The sequence below is a fragment of the Oncorhynchus kisutch genome, linkage group LG3 (assembly GCF_002021735.2).
Source record: "Oncorhynchus kisutch isolate 150728-3 linkage group LG3, Okis_V2, whole genome shotgun sequence".
Taxonomy (NCBI): Eukaryota; Metazoa; Chordata; class Actinopteri; order Salmoniformes; family Salmonidae; genus Oncorhynchus; species Oncorhynchus kisutch.
The window spans coordinates 33,608,156-33,630,443 of NC_034176.2; the positions used below are offsets into that span (position 1 = coordinate 33,608,156).

General features: G+C 42.5%; 1 protein-coding gene across 4 annotated transcripts; it reads left to right on the plus strand.

The window, feature by feature from the left end:
* Nucleotides 1–245: 245 nt before the first annotated feature.
* On the plus strand, nucleotides 246–16,500 carry LOC109881382 (voltage-dependent anion-selective channel protein 2). Of its 4 annotated transcripts, XM_020473534.2 has the most exons (11): nucleotides 264–349; nucleotides 6,659–6,774; nucleotides 8,285–8,356; nucleotides 8,904–8,953; nucleotides 12,685–12,687; nucleotides 13,216–13,368; nucleotides 13,788–13,840; nucleotides 14,058–14,285; nucleotides 14,454–14,604; nucleotides 14,727–14,784; nucleotides 14,957–16,500. In XM_020473534.2, exons 2-11 carry the CDS (start codon nucleotides 6,663–6,665, stop codon nucleotides 15,046–15,048), a joined length of 972 nt encoding a protein of 323 aa, XP_020329123.1. In that variant the 5' UTR covers nucleotides 264–349; nucleotides 6,659–6,662; the 3' UTR covers nucleotides 15,049–16,500. The 4 variants fall into 4 exon arrangements, with proteins under 4 accessions (XP_020329138.1, XP_020329134.1, XP_020329123.1 ...); XM_020473545.2 differs by lacking the exon at nucleotides 6,659–6,774 and having other exon boundaries at nucleotides 249–349; XM_020473539.2 differs by lacking the exon at nucleotides 12,685–12,687.
* The last annotated feature ends 5,788 nt before the right edge of the window (nucleotides 16,501–22,288 follow it).

The window sequence follows — 22,288 nt, forward strand, 5'->3', positions numbered from 1 at the left end:
AATCCTAGAAGTAATCCTATATTTTTTCCCCAAAAGTATCTGTAATCTGATTACAATATATTTGCTGGTAAAGTAATGGATTACAGTTACAGTTTATTTATTTGTTTTGTAATCTGTTACTCCCCAGCCCTGAGCCTGAAGGCTACTGCAAACCACAGACATAAATAAGCTTTCGAAAACAGTTATTGGCTACCTCTCTCTTTGTTCAATGACAATTATACAATGACCCCGCCCTTTGTGTCAGAATGTTTGCGCATGCTCAGTCCGCAACTCTGTGCTTTCTCCTTCACTGTGCCCTATTGCGCGAGACAGAACGTTCTGAAACTTCGCTCATCGCCCCTTAAATAAGGTAGGAAATTCATGGCACCTTCAGGAATATATTATTGTGAAAGGCTCTGACGGAAAAGCCTGTCTATTGGATTGATACTGAAAATATATTTGACTCATTTGATTGTTGTTTAAATGGCTTAGACGCGTAAAGTGTGGAAGCGAGAATACAGTGTGGTTGGTAGGCCTCAGCATAGTAGGGCTGCAGGACATACAGGCCTGTCTGTCTATAAACGGTAGATATCGCAACACGTATATTTAAGAATTATTCGGACAAATTAGATTCCTATAACACTAGACTATGCAGGTTGATTATAAGCTATACAATTTATTGTGGGCTATACAATGTCAAATAAACAGATTTGATTGCTAACTAGTGCGCATTACGCACAGTATTTCACTTTTAGTGCCAATTACATGTAGTCTCTGAATTTCAGCAGGATATTACAATTTTATTGTAGATTCTGTATTTTTTTTAGAGACTGTCTATAGTTATAGCGCTATAGATTTTTGTAAACAGAGCAATGCATTGAACTATGAACATTGGAGACCTAGGCTAGCCATTTGTCTATTGCAAAGGGCAATATATGTCATCCCATAAATTACACCCTGTATGATAATGTCCGTGTTTTTGTAAAATGTTTTATAAAGTTGAAGGCCCATTAACAGCATGGTTTGTGCTGCAGAAACAAGGAGGGTTAGGTTTGTCTTCGGGTTGGCACGGTGGACTTTACGCACGCCGGGTTCTGGTGTAACATGCAGCAAATATATAATCCACTCTCGATTGTTGGAGCCACCTGACCTTCTACTGTGTTCAATCATGAGCGTAGTAGACAGTCGGCCCACCAACAGGAATGAAAGTGAAACAGATTGGGGATTTCAAGTGAAAGTGAAAACATTGTGTGATCGCACAATAGGTGTTTTGCTCTTCTTGAACCTTTGTTGCTCTCCGAAGTCCTGGAATCCTATTGTGCCGCCGCCTATGGACAACAAAGAATGACACAAACCTTGCTTATTTTTTGTGGTAGTAGTGTCTGAAGCAGTAGGCCTAGACCTAGTCAAATGCCTGATGAGAGAAGGCCTGTAGATAGTTCTAGTAGGTTCAAGTTTAGACTCGTTAAAAGAATGCTATTATTAATCACAATCTAGGCAGTGGTGTAAAGTACTTAAGTAAAAGATACTTTAAACTACTACTTAAGTCGTTTTTTCTGTATATATAGGTCCATGTACACGGGCTGAATATCAACCCCTATAGGAACATGGCTGTCCTGAAGTGCCTGGTGTTGGTTGGAAGGAATGCACTGTTGAGTAGGTCAAGATGTGATGCCACACTCATTAGGCAGGATTAGGCAGCCGCCTATGGCTGCAGATTGACACGGGCAGCATTTTCTGAGCTAAACTGGCCAAGGCGCACCTCCAACAACAATAATTATGCCCAAAACAATGACAATTTCTGTCAATCAGTGGCATATGGGCATTTTAGGTGAGCGCTGATGACGCCCTTTGATAAGCAGTGCCCACTTTGTCAAAGGCAGGGGTGCAAAATATTTAGCTTGTCCATTCCCAGCGCGCCTCTCCAGGGTGCTGTTGGAGAGACGCATCTCTGCAGCGCTCCACCAACGTTCCTTCAATTACAACAAAAATCAAACAGAAATCATGTATCAGATATAGGATATGGTAGAAATAGCATGTGGCTTTTTCTGTAGCCTACAGGCTGGACATAAAAGTTATGACAGTGTAATTAGACAGACACTTTTTACCAAATGCAGGTTTCTCCAATCAAATAGCCTAACCTAATGATGAGGGCTATACTAAGGATGAGGGCTATACTAAGGACTACTATGGCTCAATCAAATAGAACATTTGTTGTCATGTTAAGAAACAACATATCCTAAAAACAGGACAGGTCAAAGTAAAATGGACAACATAGAATGGACAACGTAGAATGGACAATGTAGAATGGACAATGTAGAATGGACAATATAGAATGGACAATCACAACAGTGAGTTTCACCCCATTGTCATGATCAGTGGTTTCAGGTTTGTGTCCGTCAATTTTTGACAAGCTGATCGTAGCAACAACAAAAAAATATTTCTGCATTTGAACACATTGCAAATAGGCTCGCGATAACTCCTGATAAAGTTGGGTAGCTGATATTCAGAGCTTTAAAAGCCAAATCGATGAGTCACAGGACTAATAAAGCCAATGCAATGGTCTGTTTAATAAACGGTGGGCCTACCACATGGATGGGCTTTCATAAAGTTCCATTGCGGGCCAACATGGTAGGCTACACCCCAGTAAGCACGAGCCAACGTCTTTTTTTGGTCCTGTCTGGATGTAATTTTTTTGTTACAAACGGTAGGATTACCACATAAAATGACATTTCAGGCAACGCTGTAGACTACACCTCAGTAAGCACGGACCAACGCCGACACCTTTTGGACGTCTTTTTTTTGGGTGCAATTCCGGCCATGATTTCCGCATCCACGAACATTGGTCTCGTCTATGGTGGCAGAACGGCAAGGACATGGGTGCATGGGTAGCCATAGCTAACCCATAGCTAACCCATAGCTAACCCATGCACCACTGTACATTCAGGGTATATATTCACAAGGTGTAACTTCATTTCCCCCGACCTTATCTCACACATTCCACTACCAACATGCCACATAGGCCCGTCTGGGTTACACTGCATGTGAGGATCTGTTTTATTAATTGCTGAACATTATCAGCCTACATTGTTTGTTAAACATTGGATTAAAAATAGACCAAGGTATAATGGTTTAAAAAATGTTTACTACTGAGTAACAAGCATATAATAATGGTTTGTACGCCGTTTATAAGCAGACCTTAAGTAAAGCCTCACCCTCGCCTGTCCCTAGTCAGTCTCTATCACCAAACCAGTGTCTTTGGGCTGACATGATCATTTTTGCAGCTAACTAATCTCCCCAACAATGATGCTTATTTTGTTTGAATGCCATAAAGACTAAGGACTACTATGGTGAATGATGTCTGGTTGGTAACTACATTTCCCAGGATCCCACTGGATGTGTTATGCCTATCTGTTTTCAGTTGATTTCCTGTCCTGTGCGTAGCTGATTTATGAATGTCGTCGTGACCCCTAGAGCTAGTGAAGTTGTCAGAGAGGGGGCTGTACGTGGGGAGTGAGGAATGAGGGTGTGGGGGGATCAAGGTAGAGGAAAGTAGGGGTCGAGAGAGGATTTATGGGGGTGGGGGTTGGGTGGGAGTGACGAGGTGTGTGAGGTTAGGTTTGCCAGCGGTAGAGGAGTAAAGCACCCATTTCAAAATGGCGTGGCCATATGAGGTATGGTGTTGAGTTCACCTGGGTTATTTATAGAACAGAGGTTAGGGGGTAGGGGGAGAGGGAGAAGGGGGAGGAGAGGGTGAGAAAGCTGGGAAGAAGGAACTGTTAAGATATTTTATCAAGGTTTAAGATAAATTATTAAATAATTCTACCCAGAAACTTAACCATTAGGATTAGAGGTTATGTAGCATGAACAAGGAGTAATTCAAAATAATAAACACAGCTCCAACTAGATTGGAGGGGGGAAGAGAGGAATGCAGGTGTGTGCCTAACGAAAACAAAGAGGATCCTAACCTATGTTTGAACCGACCCAGCTTTATCTCTGGAGAGATAAGATAGGACAGGGAGAGCCCCTCAAGGTTTCCCGTATCTGGGGGGGACTGGAACTGTCAGCTGAGTTGTAATAAACTATGGTGAGACTTCAGTAGAAACAGAGAGAATCCAAATGTTAGTGTGTAAGTATGTGCGTAGGTTAGAATGGTATATAAACTAATGTACATGGTATTTTGAGCAGAGCTCTCGGAAATAAACGCTACTGATTCATTTTGAGACTGATCTTTGTCTGTTTTATGCAAATAAGAACCTTACAAATTCTTAGAAACGGACAGTGTTTTGCTTTGATATAATTGAATTGGTTAACGAACATAGGAATTAAATTCCTCTAACAGGAACTGAGTAAGGAGGGAAGAAACGGGGCCGGGTGTGTGTCAGTGGGGTGGGGTGGGGGTGGGTGGGGGGGGGGGGGGGGGGGGGGGGTGATTGATTGACAAAGACAGATTCCACACCATGCTGAGTCTGCAGAATGCCCCCCTTGCATCAGTCAGCTGACTATCATAAAGCCTTTGAGCATAGACAACAGCACTGAGACAGGCATAGAGGACAAAAGGTGTGTCCGTGTGTGTGTTTCTGCCTGTGTGCTAAATTCCCAGTGACACCAGGGTAGTCACCACAAAAGCAAATCATCCACCTCACTGCTGTGTCCCCAAATCACCAGATGCTCTTGGTACCACAGTATTGTGTGTGTGTGTTACCAGATCACTATGTTCTCATAGATGGGCGTGTTCTTGTCATCTATAGAGCCTATGGCTTTGGGTGATAAACATGTCAGCCAACATGTCAGTCATACGGGCCATAGAACAGTGTTATTGTTTTTATTTTTAATAGCTTTTTACCCATTTTTCTCCACAATTTTCTTGATATCCAATTGGTAGTTACAGTCTTGTCCCATCGCTGCAACTCCCGTTACGAACTCAGGAGAGACGAAGGTCGAGAGCCACGAGTCCTCCGAAACACCACCCTGCCAAGCCGCACTGCTTCATGACACACTGCTCGCTTAACCCGGGAATTGTATTTATTTAACCTTTATTTAACTAGGTAAGTCAATTAAGAGCATTCTTATTTACAATGACGGCCTACCAAAAGGCAAAAGGCCTCCTGCGGGTACGCAGGCTGGGATTAAAAATATAAAATGAAAATATAGGACAAAAAAACACATCACGACAAGAGAGACACTACGTAAAGAGAGACCTAAGGCAACGCATAACAACACAGCATGGTAGCAACACAACATGACAACAACATGGTAGCAGCACAACATGACAACAACATGGTAGCAGCACAACATGGTAGCAACACAACATGACAACAACATGGTAGCAGCACAACATGGTAGCAACATGATAACAACATAGTAGCAACACAACATGACAACAACATGGTAGCAACACAACATGACAACAACATGGTAGCAACACAACATGACAACAACATGGTAGCAGAACAACATGACAACAACATGGTAGCAGCACAACATGGTAGCAACACAACATGACAACAACATGGTAGCAGCACAACATGGTAGCAACATGATAACAACATAGTAGCAACACAACATGACAACAACATGGTAGCAGCACAACATGACAACAGCATGGTAGCAACATGACAACAACATGGTAGCAACACAACATGACAACAACATGGTAGCAACACAACATGACAACAACATGGTAGCAGAACAACATGGTAGCAACATGATAACAACATAGTAGCAACACAACATGACAACAACATGGTAGCAACACAACATGACAACAACATGGTAGCAGCACAACATGACAACAGCATGGTAGCAACATGACAACAACATGGTAGCAACACAACATGACAACAACATGGTAGCAACACAACATGACAACAACATGGTAGCAACACAACATGACAACAACATGGTAGCAGCACAACACATGGTACAAACATCATTGGGCACAGACAACAGCACAAAAGACAAGAAGGTAGAGACAACAATACATCACGCGATGCAGCCACAACTGTCAGTAAGAGTGTCTGGAAGCCAGCCGCACCAATGTGTTGGAGAAAACAACATACAACTGGAGACTGGAATCAGCGAGCATGCGCCCGGCCCTCCACAAGGAGTCGCTAGAGCACGATGGGACAAGGACATTCCGACCGGCCAATCCTTCCCCTAACCCGGACGACGCTGGGCCAATTGTGCACAGCCTGGGACCGAACCCGGGTCTGTAGTGACACCTCAAGCACTGCGATGCAGTGCCTTAGACCGCTGCGCCACTCGGGAGGCCCCATAGAGCACTGCTTTATCAGTGTTGAGGACGCACCCTTTGGTTCAATATTAGAGTAATAGTTGATCATGTGTTCTGCCAAATGTGAAGAGCTCAGAGGAAAGGGACAGTTTGATTGTTTGTTTGCATACCTGGCTTTAGAGTCACAGTGCTACATGGACCATGATGATAACCATGCCAGTATAGGGCATGCAACTAAGAGAACTTAAAGAGACTGCTTCGGCTATCCTTTCCAAAACCACTTCCAACAAAAGGCAGCACCTAAAACTCAATACAAATTCACAAAGATATCCAGTCCAGTTAAGCTGAAACAGACCAAGTACAGAGTACAGACACCACCAGCATTGTTGTGAAAACAGAGATTGCATGCCAACGTCTTCTGTCCTTCCTTCCCCACATCTGAAGAGTCATGTCAGACAAAGGCGGAGAGAAGGCGAGCCTGGTGAGAAAGGAGGGGGAGAGTCCAGCAGCACAGGCCAGTCAGAACAAAGGAGCTCCCTGTGTGCCATGTTGCCACAAGGGTGAGTGAGGGAGGTGAGGGAGGGAAGGAGGTGGGGGAGATACGGAGGTGGGTGAGAGAGGGAGGTGCGGAGACAAAGATGTTATCAGGGTCCCCTCGGCTATCTGAATCGATTGATCAATCTACCTGTATCTGTCATTCCAGAGAGTAGGCTTTGTCCTAACAGTCTTAGACCGCCTTGTCCTTGTCTCCATTCCTTCATGACTTCTGATTTGAAAGGACTTGATCGGTCACATGATTTGTTCAATATGACAAGCCACTAATCAGAAAGGTAGGGAGGTATGTAGGAGTGTTGGGACACAGCCCCTGGACACCAGCAAGAGCACAAAGAGACACACTGCCATGGCAAAGTCACCTTCATGCACACACCGGTAATTTATCCTAGCAGAGACTCAGGGGACCCTGGTGACATCATAAAAGCTAGCGTAGTGCAGTTGTGTGCACTAGTAGTTGCTGACCAGCCAAACCCTGGCTTAGGCTTACTGTCGCTCAACAGCACATAGTAGAGCGAATGCTGTGGCGTATACTGTGATTGCTATATGTCATACATCTTCTTCCACTTCACGCTAACCGTTTCATTCCCAGGCAGCAAGCTACTAACCATGCTGACTTAGGCAAAAGAAGTGGCAAGATTTTAAAGGCACAGTTCACCCAAAAATCAACTAACTAATCATACCATGTCCCCATTCAGGCTGTCCCTAATATGGTGCCATGTGGTTCCCTGTTTAGAGAGATGATTACCTGGTATACCAGTGGTCAAAACACAAGTCAATACCATTAAGTTAAACCATGCTAGCTAGCGGTTCGCTAATGGACTGATGCCAGGAAAAAATGGAGTTAAACTAATTGGCTGGGCTAAAGTGGGGATGTAGGGGAAAGCGACAGGCAATATATCACAGGCCCAGTAGACCAGACCAGGCAGGGCCAGTGTAGCTGGCAAGGCCGTCAGTACTTCACAGTACGTTGGATTTACAAAACACACCTTAATAAAGGCTTCAACAACATTTTGGATACTACTTTAGTATGAAGCAATGTATTGACCATTCATACTGAATAGCCTAGTATGCTAGTGTGGATATTATTTAGGACACAGTCAAGGAATGTACGAGGGACTTACCAAGGGTAAGTCATTAGTGGGCCTGTAGATCCTCTAGTTAGTAGACGCTGTGTGGTGTGTGTTTGCTTCTGTTGAAAACCTTTCTAGAGCAGCGTGAGGTGTGTGTGTGTGAGACTGTGAACGCATAGATGGACGCTGTGTGGACACTGTGTGTATGCCTAGATGCTGTGTGTGTTTGCTTCAGTTCAAAGCCACTTCATTATAACACAGCAGTGTTCTGTGTGAAGTCATAGGCAGGTACTGTGTTGGACCTATTTTGCATAGAAGTAATGTGATGTTTTGCTTGTGTGCTGGAGGTCATGCTCCATTTGTACCGAATTTTGCCTCCTGTGACTCAGAGAAGTATTGTTGTACTATCAGAGATACACCCAAACCTGTCTCTCTCTCTCCACAGTCACCATGGCTGTTCCTCCTGCATACTCAGACCTGGGAAAATCCGCCAAAGACATCTTCAGCAAGGGCTATGGTAAGTCAGTAAATCCCCCAGACCCCCACCCACCACCACCACACACAAGGAGAAAGGGAGGACACAATTACATATTTCATGTGTTTGTAAGCTCTTAGGATCACTCCAACCTATGTCTCTCACCTCTCTTTCTTTCTCTCTCTCTTGCTCTCTCCCTCTGAGACCATAAACCTCAGCTGGTCATCAAGGACTCTGTGACCTCTTACATTATTTACGACCCCATGGGTTAACGGATGGGGGCTGGGACTCAGTGTGTGTGTGTTTTTAGACTTGTTTCATGCTCATTTATATTGAGTCAAACAGTGCCTCTTGTCATCGTTGTTTCATACCATTAGATCTACTTTTCTGCAAATGTTCTTGTTTCACAACTGTAAAGCTTGGATGACCCTCAATGAAAACCGTCATGTAATTTATGCATCCAATAACGAAGGGCTACAGAGAAGTATCCCAAATCAAATGGGGTCTGCTCCTCTATTTCTTTATGAATAGAGACATGATTTCTCTTTTCCCCCTCTTTTCCTTCTATTCTTTCTCTTTTCCCCTCCAGGCTTTGGAATTGTGAAACTGGACCTAAAGACCAAGGCCCAGAGTGGAGTTGTAAGTACAACCTCTCTCTCTATCTCTCTCTTTCACATTTATTGAATTCCTCCTCTGTTTTATACATTATACCATATGTTTCTTGGAGTTTGGTGAGAGCGTGGTTGTCCTATGTTTGTTTTGCATACAACCTTCCCACAACTTTCTGGGAATGGTGCAGGATACCCAGCTAGCACATGACGTTCTGACAAACTTAGGTGGGAATTTCAGTACTTCAGCATAACATTTTCTGCAGGTTTCCTCATGGTTCTATTTTAAAGTCATGTTCTCAGAACATTAAGAAAACTTTACATAAAAACCACAAGAAAACATTAACGTTCAAAGAATGTTCTAAGAATCTTATTTAAAAACATATACATTCTGTTCTCAGTGTCAACAAATTTCTATCTTCTACCTTAAGTGTGTTCAGGTGTGTTGACTGCATCCACTAATTTGCCACACCTGATCTTAATGAGTGCTTGTTTCCTTTGAAATGGGGTCTGTTTGAATAGACTGAAATAAACAGCTTTGTATGAGTAAAAAAAAACATGCCATGCTAGCTCCATCATGGTGGTGCAGTGGACTAATTCCATGGATAGAGAACAGAAGATGATAGGTTCTCAGAACGTTATTTAATTATCTTAAAATAACCTATAAAACCTCACAGGAAAACTTTCAGGGAACCATAGTAAAACATTCTCAGAACATCCCTGCAACCTAAAAACATTTTCACTTCTATTCTCAGAATGTTTAAAAAAAGTTTTGCCGGTCAGGAAACGTATTGCTTCATTCCCAGGACCAATGGGAAACCAAAAACCCACAACTTCCCTATGAACCAAATGTGCCACCTGTGTGCCTCTCTAAGCTAAAATATATTTACCCGGGATTGCCATGCAACACTCATTGATCAGATGTGTAATATTTGAGAAATACTAACACACACATTCACATTACATTGTGGTGCTGGGGATGAAAAAAAACAAGTTTTCCAATTAATTTATCACAGATGTGTAACATTTACATTTAGGCCACACCCATGCAATAGTCTGTGTGTTTGTGTAGTCTAGCCTTACAGTATAAGCTGCATGTCTAGACCCTAACCTCAGGGCTGAACAGGAAAGTTGAAATGGCTGACTCACTGTCTGCTGGCAGTGTGTGTGTGTGTGTGTGTGTGTGTGTGTGTGTGTGTGTGTGTGTGTGTGTGTGTGTGTGTGTGTGTGTGTGTGTGTGTGTGTGTGTGTGTGTGTGTGTGTGTGTGTGTGTGTGCGTGCGTGTGTGTCTGCCAGAGAGTCTGACAAGCTGTCTAACCCAGTCAGCTTGGCAGATCACTGTCGGACTACAATCTACCTATACATTAGAACAAAATGGATACCGCCCATAGCATTCCTGCTCCCTAAATACTTTGTGTTATATTCTCTTAAAAGATGTCAGGGGCAACAATACTGTGTGGAGGATTATGTTGTTTTTTGTCATTGTCTTCATCTTGTTTCGGCCTGTACACATTTTGGATATGGTCGATTCCAGAGTTATGGACATTACATTTGCGGGCAAAATCACAACTTTAATGTCTCACAGAATGGACAAACAAAATGTAAATGTTGATGTGTATGTTTATAGTACCCCTTGGGGGGAGTGTATAGCCCCCCAGCAGACTTCTAAATATTGGCATGTTGGAGAAACAAAGCAAATAAGAAGAGTTCTGGATGTTACATGAAATGGACAAGCTTTTTGGGGAGAGTGAACATATTAGCAAACGTCTGTGAGTTTGCAATTATTAGGTCCAAACATGGATAGCCATTTTGAAGGAAAGGCATGGTTGAACACAAAAATGATCATTTTGAAAATATTGTCATTTCCATTCTTACTTTAGAGAGGGAAAACTAATTTTATGGATGTTACACCCTCCATTATGCATGTTAGTCTGAAATAAACATTCAAATCGTAAAGATTTCATTATCAAAATCTATCATTACACATTTGTTGTCATTTGGATGGTTTTTCCAAGGTCAGCAGAAGGCATAGTACTTTAGGATTGCACAATTACAGGTAGCCTGAATAGGCAGGTCCTGATTTTTTCCCTCCACTTTATATATATCAAAATGAACCTTTACCAGTTAAATGTAGACATAAATATATATATATTTTTATATGACAAATTTTCAGAAATATGCAAATTAGACACTATAAATGTGCCTATACTGCCAATCTGTCACATTCTGACCTTTATTTCCTTTGTTTTGTATTTATTTAGTATGGTCAGGGCGTGAGTTGGGTGGGCAGTCTGTTTGTTTTTCTAGGTTTTGGGTATTTCTATGTTTCGGCCTAGTATGGTTCACAATCAGAGGCAGGTGTCATTAGTTGTCTCTGATTGAGAATCATACTTAGGTAGCCTGGGTTTCACTGTGTGTTTGTGGGTGATTGTTCCTGTCTCTGTGTTTTGCACCAGACAGGGCTGTTTTTGGTTTTCCACGTTTATTGTTTTATAGTGTTCGTGTTTATCTTTGTTTATTAAACATTAATCAATATAATCACTGCTGCGTTTTGGTCCACCTCTACTTCACCCCAAGAGAACCGTTACACAATCCACCTTTCTGGACACTGGATAAAGTCGGTATATTTTGGGGGGCTTTCATTTGAAGAAGAAAAGAACACTCCAGGAATATTCAAAGATTGTTGAAAATCACTATTTTGTTATCGTTCTATCTAAAAAAGAATAACAATTTAAAACAGTACTGCCATGTATGAGAAATGCATTTCAGCATATATTTTCTGAGAGAATCTTAGCTATAATATGTAATTTTCAAGATATCAACAATTGCTTCAGTACATCCCAGAACAACCACACAAAATGTGGTGAAGGTACAATCTTCTGAAGATCCATCCCATCCACCACCGTAATGGAAGTTATGGACAACATAACAATGAAAAAGGACATAGACAATGAAAAGAGAGAAAACAATTCTAGACCATATGCAACCGTGAAAGTTATCTTTACAGAGACAGTTTCAAGATGATCCGATGTAAGGTGCATGTTTTACAAAAACTTTTCCTTAAAACGTTATGGACGTTACATTGTCTGTGCCATTCACACCCCTGTCATTACAAGACTGTAGAAGACACAAACACAACTCAAGACACTTCAATTTGGTCTGTATTGTTTCATTAACATCTCATCTGGGGGGGGGGGGGGGGCAGCTGTGAGAGGAAAAACAAGCTATGTGAGCCCTTTCTAAAAGCCATGAAATATGATTGACTGAAAAGCCTTTTTTGAGACTTGCTCTAAATGGTCAAAATTCATGCAATTTCCTTCATAAACTTTTCAAATAAAACCTAAACTCCAACAAAACCTTAAGCATAATTATGAACGTGGTTTCGTTTGGGCATGCTCATGTTGACCTTTCCATGGAATTGCCCGTATCTATATCAGCCTTTTGGATATCTCATCTTCCTCTCCCTGCGATTGAATTGAATCACAAAGCAGATTTCATGAAATACACTTTACTTGGACGATCATTTCCCCCAAAAGTCAAGCGTGTCCTGTAAATTAGATGTTGTATATCTATGATTCACAGTTCATACAAGCTGGTGCAGCTTTGGTATCTCTGGTACATACATTATGTGCATTAGAATCTTCTTTTCTGAAAGAGTGGAAAAGTGATTGAATGTGAATATCTGTATGGTTCTGACCTAACGATATCTGCCTCTCTCTTTCTCTGCCTTTTTTCTGCTTCCTCTCTGGACTTCATTGTCAGATGGTAAGGGTGTGAGTGTGTGTGTGGAGAAGGCTTTTCCTCCCTGCAGCCGTTCTTGCAGCAGTGTCCCAGCTGAATGATTGATACCATTCCCCTTGCACTGCTAAGCCCATAATGACAGGCCATAATGACAGACATTTAGACTGGTCTAACTGGCCCGGTTACTGGTCTACAGGTTACTGGTCTGCCAGTGACCAGATGACTGGCTTGAGCATCTACCACTACTCAAAACAGTAGCTGCTGACATGTCAGTCATGCAAACCTGAGAGGAATTGCTTGGCAGAGATGTGGTAGGGGTACTTATCTCTTTCCCTGTCTATTTATCTTCACCTCTGTATCCCCCGTCTCTTTCTCTCATCAGTGAGGAGTTTGCTAAGCTCTCTTTAGCAGCCTCCCGTAACAGCAGTTCCCCATTCTCTTCTACCTTTTCTCTCCTATGCTCCAGTTTCTTCTGCTGTGCTCTTACTTTTCTGCTGTTAACCATCCCTCATTTCCCTCTTCCTCACCCGCCACTCTCCTTCCATCTCTCAGGAGTTTGCGACCTCGGGCTCCAGTAACACAGACACAGGGAAGGCAGCAGGTAACCTGGAGACCAAATATAAGGTGAAGGAGCTGGGCCTGAGCTTCAACCAGAAATGGAACACAGACAACACCCTGACCACCGAGGTCTCCATAGAGGACCAGGTGAGTTTGAAACCAGTTTAGCCCAAAATCAGGTTACACCGCACCAAACCAGCTCCTGACAGCACTTGATGTTAACTCATTGAACACCAGTATGTAAATGCATCCAATAGACTCTGGACATTAAACCCAAAGTTTAGTCAGTAATATTATTACCCCTATTGTTCTCATTGTTCTGTGTCTGCTGTTCACTAATATGTAATCACTGGAGGCTGCTGACGGGAGGACGGCTCATAATAATAGCCGGAACGGCGTTAAATGGAATGACATCAAACACCTAAAAAAACATGTGTCTGATGTATTTGATACCATTCCACCTATTCCGCCCCAGCGAGGAACCACGAGCCCGTCCTCCCCAATTACGTTGTCACCAACCTCCTGTGTATGTACTGTATCTCCTTCTCTGTCCTGTGTTTCTGTAGTTGGCTAAGGGCTTGAAGCTGGCTCTGGACACATCGTTCGTGCCCAACACTGGGTAAGTGAATCACTCGCTGGTCAATCATTACCTCCCTCCATATGCCTTAGTGGTGCACACGAACATGAAGGATTTTGAAATAAACAGCACCAGTAAAGGGAATAAAACGGTCACTTGGGCAGTTTTTTTCATCCGTTGTCAAATTGGGGAACATAATGTCACAGCAATCCTGACACCCTCTCTACGTTCCTCCTGTCCCCTTCCCCTCTGTCTGCAGTAAGAAGAGTGCCAAGCTGAAGACTGGTTACAAGCGGGACTTCATCAACCTGGGCTGTGACCTGGACTTTGACATGGCCGGCCCCACGGTCCACGCTGCTGCCGTGCTGGGCTATGAGGGCTGGCTGGCTGGGTACCAGATGGCCTTCGACACAGCCAAGTCCAAACTGTCCCAGAACAACTTTGCCCTGGGATACAAGGCTGGGGACTTCCAGCTCCACACCAATGTGTGAGTACCACTACACCTAACCCTGACTACTGTCCAGCAGAGGTTGCTTTGTGTTTGCGCAGAGTTGTTTTCTCCATGTGCAATTTTTGTTGTCATGATCCACAGGAAGGTGATTTAAGAGCTATGTAGTACCCTACTGATGAAGCCCATGGTGTTTTGTCCTCTCAGTAATGACGGTACAGAGTTCGGTGGCTCCATCTACCAGAAGGTGAACTGCCATTTGGAAACAGCCATCAACCTGGCCTGGACGGCCGGCAGCAACAACACACGCTTCGGAATCGGAGCCAAATACCAGCTGGACAAGGACGCTTCCCTGTCTGTGGGTACCACAACCACACATACAGAACCACATACCAGTCCATAGTGCCAGAACAAGAACCACACAACCATCCAAATACACGCTTGTCTCACCTCTTTGTGTCTGTCTGTCTCCCCCTGCAGGCCAAAGTCAACAACGCCAGTCTGATTGGAGTCGGCTATACACAGGTCCTCCGGCCAGGTAAATCAAAACCGACCTTTACACCAGATGACTAGCTGCATCTGTCTATATCTACACACCTTGCCTATTAGTACCACAGGAGTTGGTTAGAAGAAAGGAAGAGGTGATGTCTATGCTCTATATATGAAAAGAGCTGCTCTTTGTGTGTTAAGACTGGTGTCTCTCTCTGTAGGAGTGAAGCTGACTCTCTCAGCTCTGATCGATGGGAAGAACTTCAACGCAGGCGGCCACAAGGTTGGCTTGGGCTTTGAGCTGGAGGCATAAGGATGGAGGGGAGAGGAGAAGAGGGGGATGGGTGAAGGAAGGGAAAGATTCAGAATCTGACAAAACACACACACACATACACACGCACAGAGAGTGTGTCTTTTGGCCTTAACCCTACAGCCCTTAGCACCCTCTGAGACCCCCAGTACTATATTAAAATGGACAGACTGTCGAGAACCAAGTTGTTTTTTGGTTAGTTTTAGGTTCACCATCTCTCTGTATTATCTCCTTAGCAATACCACTACGTAAGGGACATCTGTCATGCCATGGCACTGGAGCAGGCAGCCAGTGAGCAAGTCTCAAATAACACTCTATTCACCAGAAGTTTACTAATTCACATAGGGCTCTGATCAAAAGTGGTGTACTGTATGCAGAACAGTGTGTTTGAAACAGACAAGTCTAAGGTCAACCTTTTGTTCCACTTCCTCCCCATAAGCAGACATACCCTCTTTTCTGTGTGTGCACCTTTTTAGTAGGGTTTGATTGTGTGGTATACTTTCCCTGAGATCATGCCTGAGATCATGTGTTTAATCTACTTTTGACTTGTGACAACAACAAAAAAGTTTGATTGACAGTGTACTTTTGTTTGTGTATTTGTGGTATACTCTATTGATTCGATCAAAGCCAGAGGGGAGTTGTTTTCAAGGAATAACTTATTTTTTAAATGTCAGGATGTTCCGTTGTCCCAGACCTTTTACAGGCCTGTTTGTGGAAGGATGTCCACTTTCAGTGATATATAAACAGGGACACATTGACACGAGCAAACTGCAATAAAATGGGTGGCTAAGAACTTGAAAATGAGACCGGTTGAGTTTCTGTTTCCAAATCAGGGAAATATCTGTAGTACAGAGAACTTGGAAGATTCCACCTTGACAGTAAGATTTGTTGACTGACTTGTATTCCCATTCCAGAACATAAAGCAATGTAACAATAGCTGAATGTTCTGCCCAGAGCCATACGTTTAGAAAGTTAGGCCAACATTCTGTTACATAGCATTGTTTAAATATTCCCCATGTAATGTTAAGGAAGCTAACATGGCTGCCATAGAATGTTTAAGTGTCATGTAAATGCATCAAAATGCAGAAACCGCATTGGTCTACTAAATACATGGTTCTGGTTCTGCCTAATGTCCCACTGTTTTCTCAATGTCTCCTGTTACTTCTGTTTTGACCATTTCAACTCTCTGTGTGTAAGTATCTCTGATTGCCAAACTAATACCCCATACATTTCTCCATTTGAATCCTCTTATTTTGGTTTAGAGTTTTGAGAAGTCATACAGGCATGGTGGATATCTTCCTTACCTCTTTGTAATTTAATTTATTTTGTATTTTATTTTCGGAACTCTACCACTATCATGCAATTTTGTGTCTGCTGTGCTTGGGAGAGGGAAGGTTGTCAATAGTTGAAACCTCAAACTGGAATTCATGGAATAAAGAAGAATTTCAAAATCTTTGTTCTTGTTTTCATGCACATTTTGTCACTTGAGAAATACTGTACCAAACATCTTGGTTAGATGTAAGACCTTGGCAAAACCGTCAAAATTAATGACAGATTTCTTGAGTTATCTTAGATTAATTTGGACTGTTTTGACAAAGTGTACTGGCTACGGCGTCAAACAGTAATATTGCAGCTTTTCCCTTGTTTTTCAAGCAAAGGTATTTTAAGGGAGTCTGCGAGCACAGACGTTCACTTCGCCTAGCCAAATTCTGCTAGGAGCAAACCGAACCTATGTATGCGGACACCTTTACAGTTTGTTACAATATCTGTCAGGCAGATAGTTCCTTGGTGGTTGAAGTTCTATTCAACCAGATACACGTACTTACACTTAACAACAATAAGACCACAGTAAAATACAATGAAATCAAACAACCAAATATTATACTGCAAAATATGTTGAAACATCAATAACAAATATACAGTATACACAAAACCCCAGAGAATATGTAAAGTGAATTTGGAAGTATTAATTCAGAAAGAATATGAAAGCTACAGCTAAAACTTTGGTCAGGAAATATTTTGTGGCAAGCATAAAATAAAATGTTTGAAAGATTCGGAATCATCACCAGAGTTCAGTCCAGACTAGACCTGACCCCTTTAAGAACCAGTATCACCAGGACCTTAGTCAAGAGGACAGTTTGGATCTGACTAGGCCACTGGTTTAAATACAGCTATGTCACCTGGTTCAGTAAATACATTTTCCCCCATTCAAATCTACTGGATTACTCCAATGCACCATGGTGTAGATTACAGGGGGTGTTGGATATGTTCACGTGGACACCCCCATAAGCCAGGAAAATATAAATTTCGGTTCAATACATTATTTTAGGGGAAATATCAATGTTAAATGGCGCAATGCACTCTGTTGCAGTAAGTCTTCCCCACCACACAGCAGCAGCAGAGGACCACGGCAGGGAGTCTGGAACGGGACAATGCTTCTGTTCGACATCAGCTTGAGACACACCACATTAACACACTATCTGTTCACCTGAATAACAACGAAGGATATACACTGATCAGGAGATCTCACACACACACACACACGCACACACACGCACACACACACGCACACACACACACACACACACACACACACACATGCACGCACACGCACACACACACACACACACACACACACACACACACACACACACACACACACACACACACACACACACACGAGTTAAAGTAAAGATACCTTAAAAGAAAATGACTAAAGTAAAAGTGAAAGTCCCCCAGTAAAATACCACTTGAGTAAAAGTCGAAAAGTATTTGGTTTGAAATGTACTTAAGTATCAAAAGTAAAAGTGTAAATCATTAAACATTTCTGATATTAAGCAAAACATGTTTTGTTTTTTTACGGATAGCCAGGGGCACAGTTCAACACTCAGACATGATTTACAAACGAAGCATTTGTGTTTAGTGAGTCTGCCTGATCAGAGGCAGTAGGGATGACCAGGGATGTTCTCTTGATAAGTGTGTAAATTAGACAATTTTCCTGTCCTGCTAAGCATTCAAAATATGACAAGTACTTTTGTAAGGAGTAAGGAGTAAGGAGTAAAAAGGAGTAAGGAGTAAAAAGTACATTATTTTCTTTAGGAATGTAGTGGAGTAAAAGTAAAAGTTGTCAAAAATATAAATAGTTAAGTAAAGTACATATATGCCAAAAAATGACTTATGTAGTACTTTAAAGTATTTTTACTTAAGTACTTTACACCACTGCATATTACCTCAATTACCTCGACTAACCGGTGCCCCCGCACATTGACTCTGTACTGGTACCCCATATATATAGCCTCGCTAAAGTTATTTTATTGCTGCTTTTTAATTACATGTTACTTCTATTTTTTATTTATCCATTTTTTACTTAACACTTATTTTTCTTAAAACTGCATTGTTGGTTAAGGGCTTGTAAGTAAGCATTTCACTGTAAGGTTATATTTGGCGCAAGTGACAAATACAATTTGATTTGATCTTACCGCAGGGAGAGAGTGAAAACGCAAATGTGTGTATATGTAACGGCATCTGAGGTGTGTGTAGACTAGTGTGTGTGTGCATGAGTACCTGAGGTGTGTGTCGAAATCTTTGAGTTCTCTTGTGGAACTGGAATGCCTAGACTACCAGACGTACTACCTTCTGACTGCCCCCCCCCCCTCCCCCTATACCTCTGGTCTGGAGGGAGCGAGGGAGGGAGAGAGATCTGGAGACAGAAAAAGATAGAGATGGAGGAAGGGGGAGGAAAGTGAGAGGGGAGAGAGGGAGAGGGGAGAGAGGGAGAGAATGAGAGGAAGAGAGAGAGAGAGGTTGTTTTCCATTCTATAATGACATGTTCTCAGAATCACAAATAGACATCAGGTGTCTATAATCTATGTGATGGTAAATGATCATGAAGGGAGAAGTGGTAAACCAACCTCTGGGTTTCTCTCTGAGTTTGCGGAACAACTCCTTGGCCTTCCCCTCACTGTGGCCTGAAATAGGTGAGAACAGAGAATGAACATTTACAGTATTAGCTCACTAAAGGCCAAGCATCAGCTGACACGATGAAACTGGTTAGATGTATTTATAGATCTTGCTCTGAGTTAACTGGACTGTTGAGATGTTTCTGTCTGTGTCTTACAGTGTGTCCAGTGCCTCTCCACTCATCCACAGTTGTCTCTTGAGCTCCACAATGTCTGTCTGGAGGAGCATAATCTCCTCTCGCGACACTGCGCAGCTCACGGCTGGGTTTCCCTTTGTAGTCCATAATAGTTTGCAAGCCCTGCCACATCCGACGGGCGTCAACAACCGATGTAGTAGGATTCAATCTTAGTCCTGTATTGACGCTTTGCCTGTTTGATGGTTCGTTGGAGGGCATAGCGGGATTTCTTATAAGCATCCAGATTTGCGTCTTGATCCTTGAAAGCGGTAGCTCTAACCTTTAGCTCAGTGCGGATGTTGCCTGTAGTCCATGGCGTCTGTTTGGGATATATACGTATGGTCACTGTGGGGATGATGACGTCGATCCACTTATTGATGAAGCCGGTGACTGAGGTGGTATACTTCTCAATGCCATTGTATGAACCCCGGTACTTCCCGCTTTAGTTTTTGCTTGTAAGCAGGAATCAGGAGGATAGAATTATGGTCAGATTTTCCAAATGGAGGGCAAGGGAGAGCATTGTATGCGTCTCTGTGTGTGGAGTAAATGTGGTCTAGATTTGTTTTCCCTCTGGTTGCACATATGACATGCTGGTAGAAATTACGTAAAATTGATTTAAGTTTGACTGCATTAAAGTCCCCGGCCACTAGGTGCGCTGCTTCCGGATGAGCATTTTCTTGTTTGCTTATGGCCTTATATAGCTCGTTGAGTGCGGTCTTAGTGCCAGCATGGGTTTGTGGTGGTAAATGGACGGCTACGAAAAATATACATGAAAAGTTGGTAGATAGTGTGTTGTACAGCTTATCATGAGGTACTCTACCTCAGGCAAGCAATACCTCAATACTTACTTCCTTAAACAACTTCTTAGGGATCAAATCCCGTTAACGGGATCGATTTGACAACATCCGGTGAAATGGCAGAGCGCCAAATTCAAATTAAATTATTAGAAATATTTAACTTTCATACAAGTGTAATACACCAAATTAAAGCTTTACTTCTTGTTAATCCAGCCACCGTGTCAGATTTAAAAAAGGCTTTATGGCGAAAGCAAACCATGCTATTATCTTAGGATAACATCCCATCAAACAAACACAGACAATCATATTTCATCCCGCCAGGCGCGACACAAAACTCAGAAATAACTATATAATTCATGCCTTACCTTTGAAGATCTTCTTTTGTTGCCACTCCAATATGTCCCATAAACATCACAAATGGTCCTTTTGTTTGATTAATTCCGTCGTTATATCTCCAAAATGTCCATTCATTTGGCGCGTTTGATCCAGAAAAACACAGGTTCCAACTCGTACAACAAAATATCTAATAAGTTACCTGTAATCTTTGTCCAAGCATTTCAAACAACTTTCCTAAAACAACTTTAGGTATTTTTTAACGTAATTAATCGCTAAAATTTAAGCCGGGATAAACTGCGTTCAATAATAAGTGGACTGAGCTTTTAGGTCACGCGCCCCAACCACAACAGTACACTAGACTCGACCCTTGTTCTGAACAGCCCTACTTCTTCATTTCTCAAAGGAAAAACATCAACCAATTTCTAAAGACTGTTGACATCTAGTGGAAGCGATAGGACCTGCAAGCAAGTGCCTTAGAAATCTAGATCCCCATAGAAAACCCATTGAAAAGAGAGTGACCTCAAAAAAAAAAATCCTTGTTGTTTTGTCCTCGGGGTTTCGCCTGCCAAATAAGATTTGTTATACTCACAGACATCATTCAAACAGTTTTAGAAACTTCAGAGTGTTTTCTATCCAAATCTAATAATATGTATATCCTAGCTTCTGGGCCTGAGTAGCAGGCAGTTTACTTTGGACACGCTTTTCATCCGGATGTGAAAATACTGCCCCCTAGCCTAGAAAGGTTAATATTAGACATCGTGCACCAGTTGTTATTGACATATAGACACACACCACCACCCCTCGTCTTACCGGACGTAGCTGTTCTGTCCTGCTGATGCATAGAAAACCCAGCGAATTGTATATTATCCGTGTCGTCATTCAGCTACGACTTGGTGAAACACAAGATATTACAAGATATTATGTTTAATGTCCCGTTGGAAGGATAGTCTCGAACGGAGCTCATCCAGTTTATTCTCCAGTGATTGCATGTTGGTCAATAGAACGGATGGTAGAGGCGGGTTACTCACTCGCTGGTGAATTCTCACAAGGCCCCCGGATCTGCTCCCCTTGTATCTCCATCTCTTCTTCATGCGAATGACGGAGATTTGGGCCTGGTCCAGGATAAACAGTATATCTGTCACGCCCTGATCTGTTTCACCTGTCCTTGTGCTTGTCTCCACCCCCTCCAGGTGTCGCTTATTATCCCTGGTGTATTTATCCCCTGTGTTTCCTGTCTCTCTGTACCAGTTCGTCTTGTTTGTCAAGCCAACCAGCATTTTTGTGTCTCAGCTCCTGCTTTTCCCAGTCTCCCTTTTCTCGCCCTCCTGGTTTTGACCCTTTTGTTATAATAAATATTGGAGCTCAACCATCTGCCTCCTGTGTCTGTATTTGGGTCTCGCCTGGTGCCCTTATAATATCCTTCACGTCAGACTCATTAAAGAAAAAATCTTTATCCAGTTTGAGGTGAGTAATCGCTGTTCTGATATCCAGAAGCTCTTTTCGGGCATAAGAGACGGTAGCAGCAACATTACATACAAAATAAGTTACAATAGACTACAACACAAATACACACCCCAATTATCAAATGACTTATCTTGTGTTTTCTTCAATTCAAAGTACTTTAGTGGCCAGGAGAAATTGCCCCGGGTGGCAATGTAGCGACTCACATGTTCAGGTTGTTGGGCTGGGCCAGGTGAACTGCCCTGTCAGGTCCTCATAAACCACAATGTTATGATCCTGCTTCAACTTCAACTTATTATGCCTGAGAGAGGGAACGAGAAAGAGAGAGAGAGAAAAAGAGAAGAGAAAGAGAGGAGAGAGACAAAGAGAGAGAGAAAGAGACAGAGAGAGAAATAGGAGAGAGAGAGAGAGAGAGAGAGAGAGAGAGAGAGAGAAGATCATTTGTATAATAACTATAATGTTGATATATTCACAGGCATTCATGTATGCACACACACACACACACACACACTGC

Coding starts and splice junctions, on each gene's coding strand:
- LOC109881382 (XM_020473534.2), top strand. CDS start 6,663: ATGTCAGACAAAGGCGGAGAGAAGGCGAGCCTGGTGAGAAAGGAGGGG. Junction 13,369..13,787: donor AGGTCTCCATAGAGGACCAG/GTGAGTTTGAAA, acceptor GTGTTTCTGTAG/TTGGCTAAGGGCTTGAAGCT. Junction 14,286..14,453: donor TTCCAGCTCCACACCAATGT/GTGAGTACCACT, acceptor TTGTCCTCTCAG/TAATGACGGTACAGAGTTCG.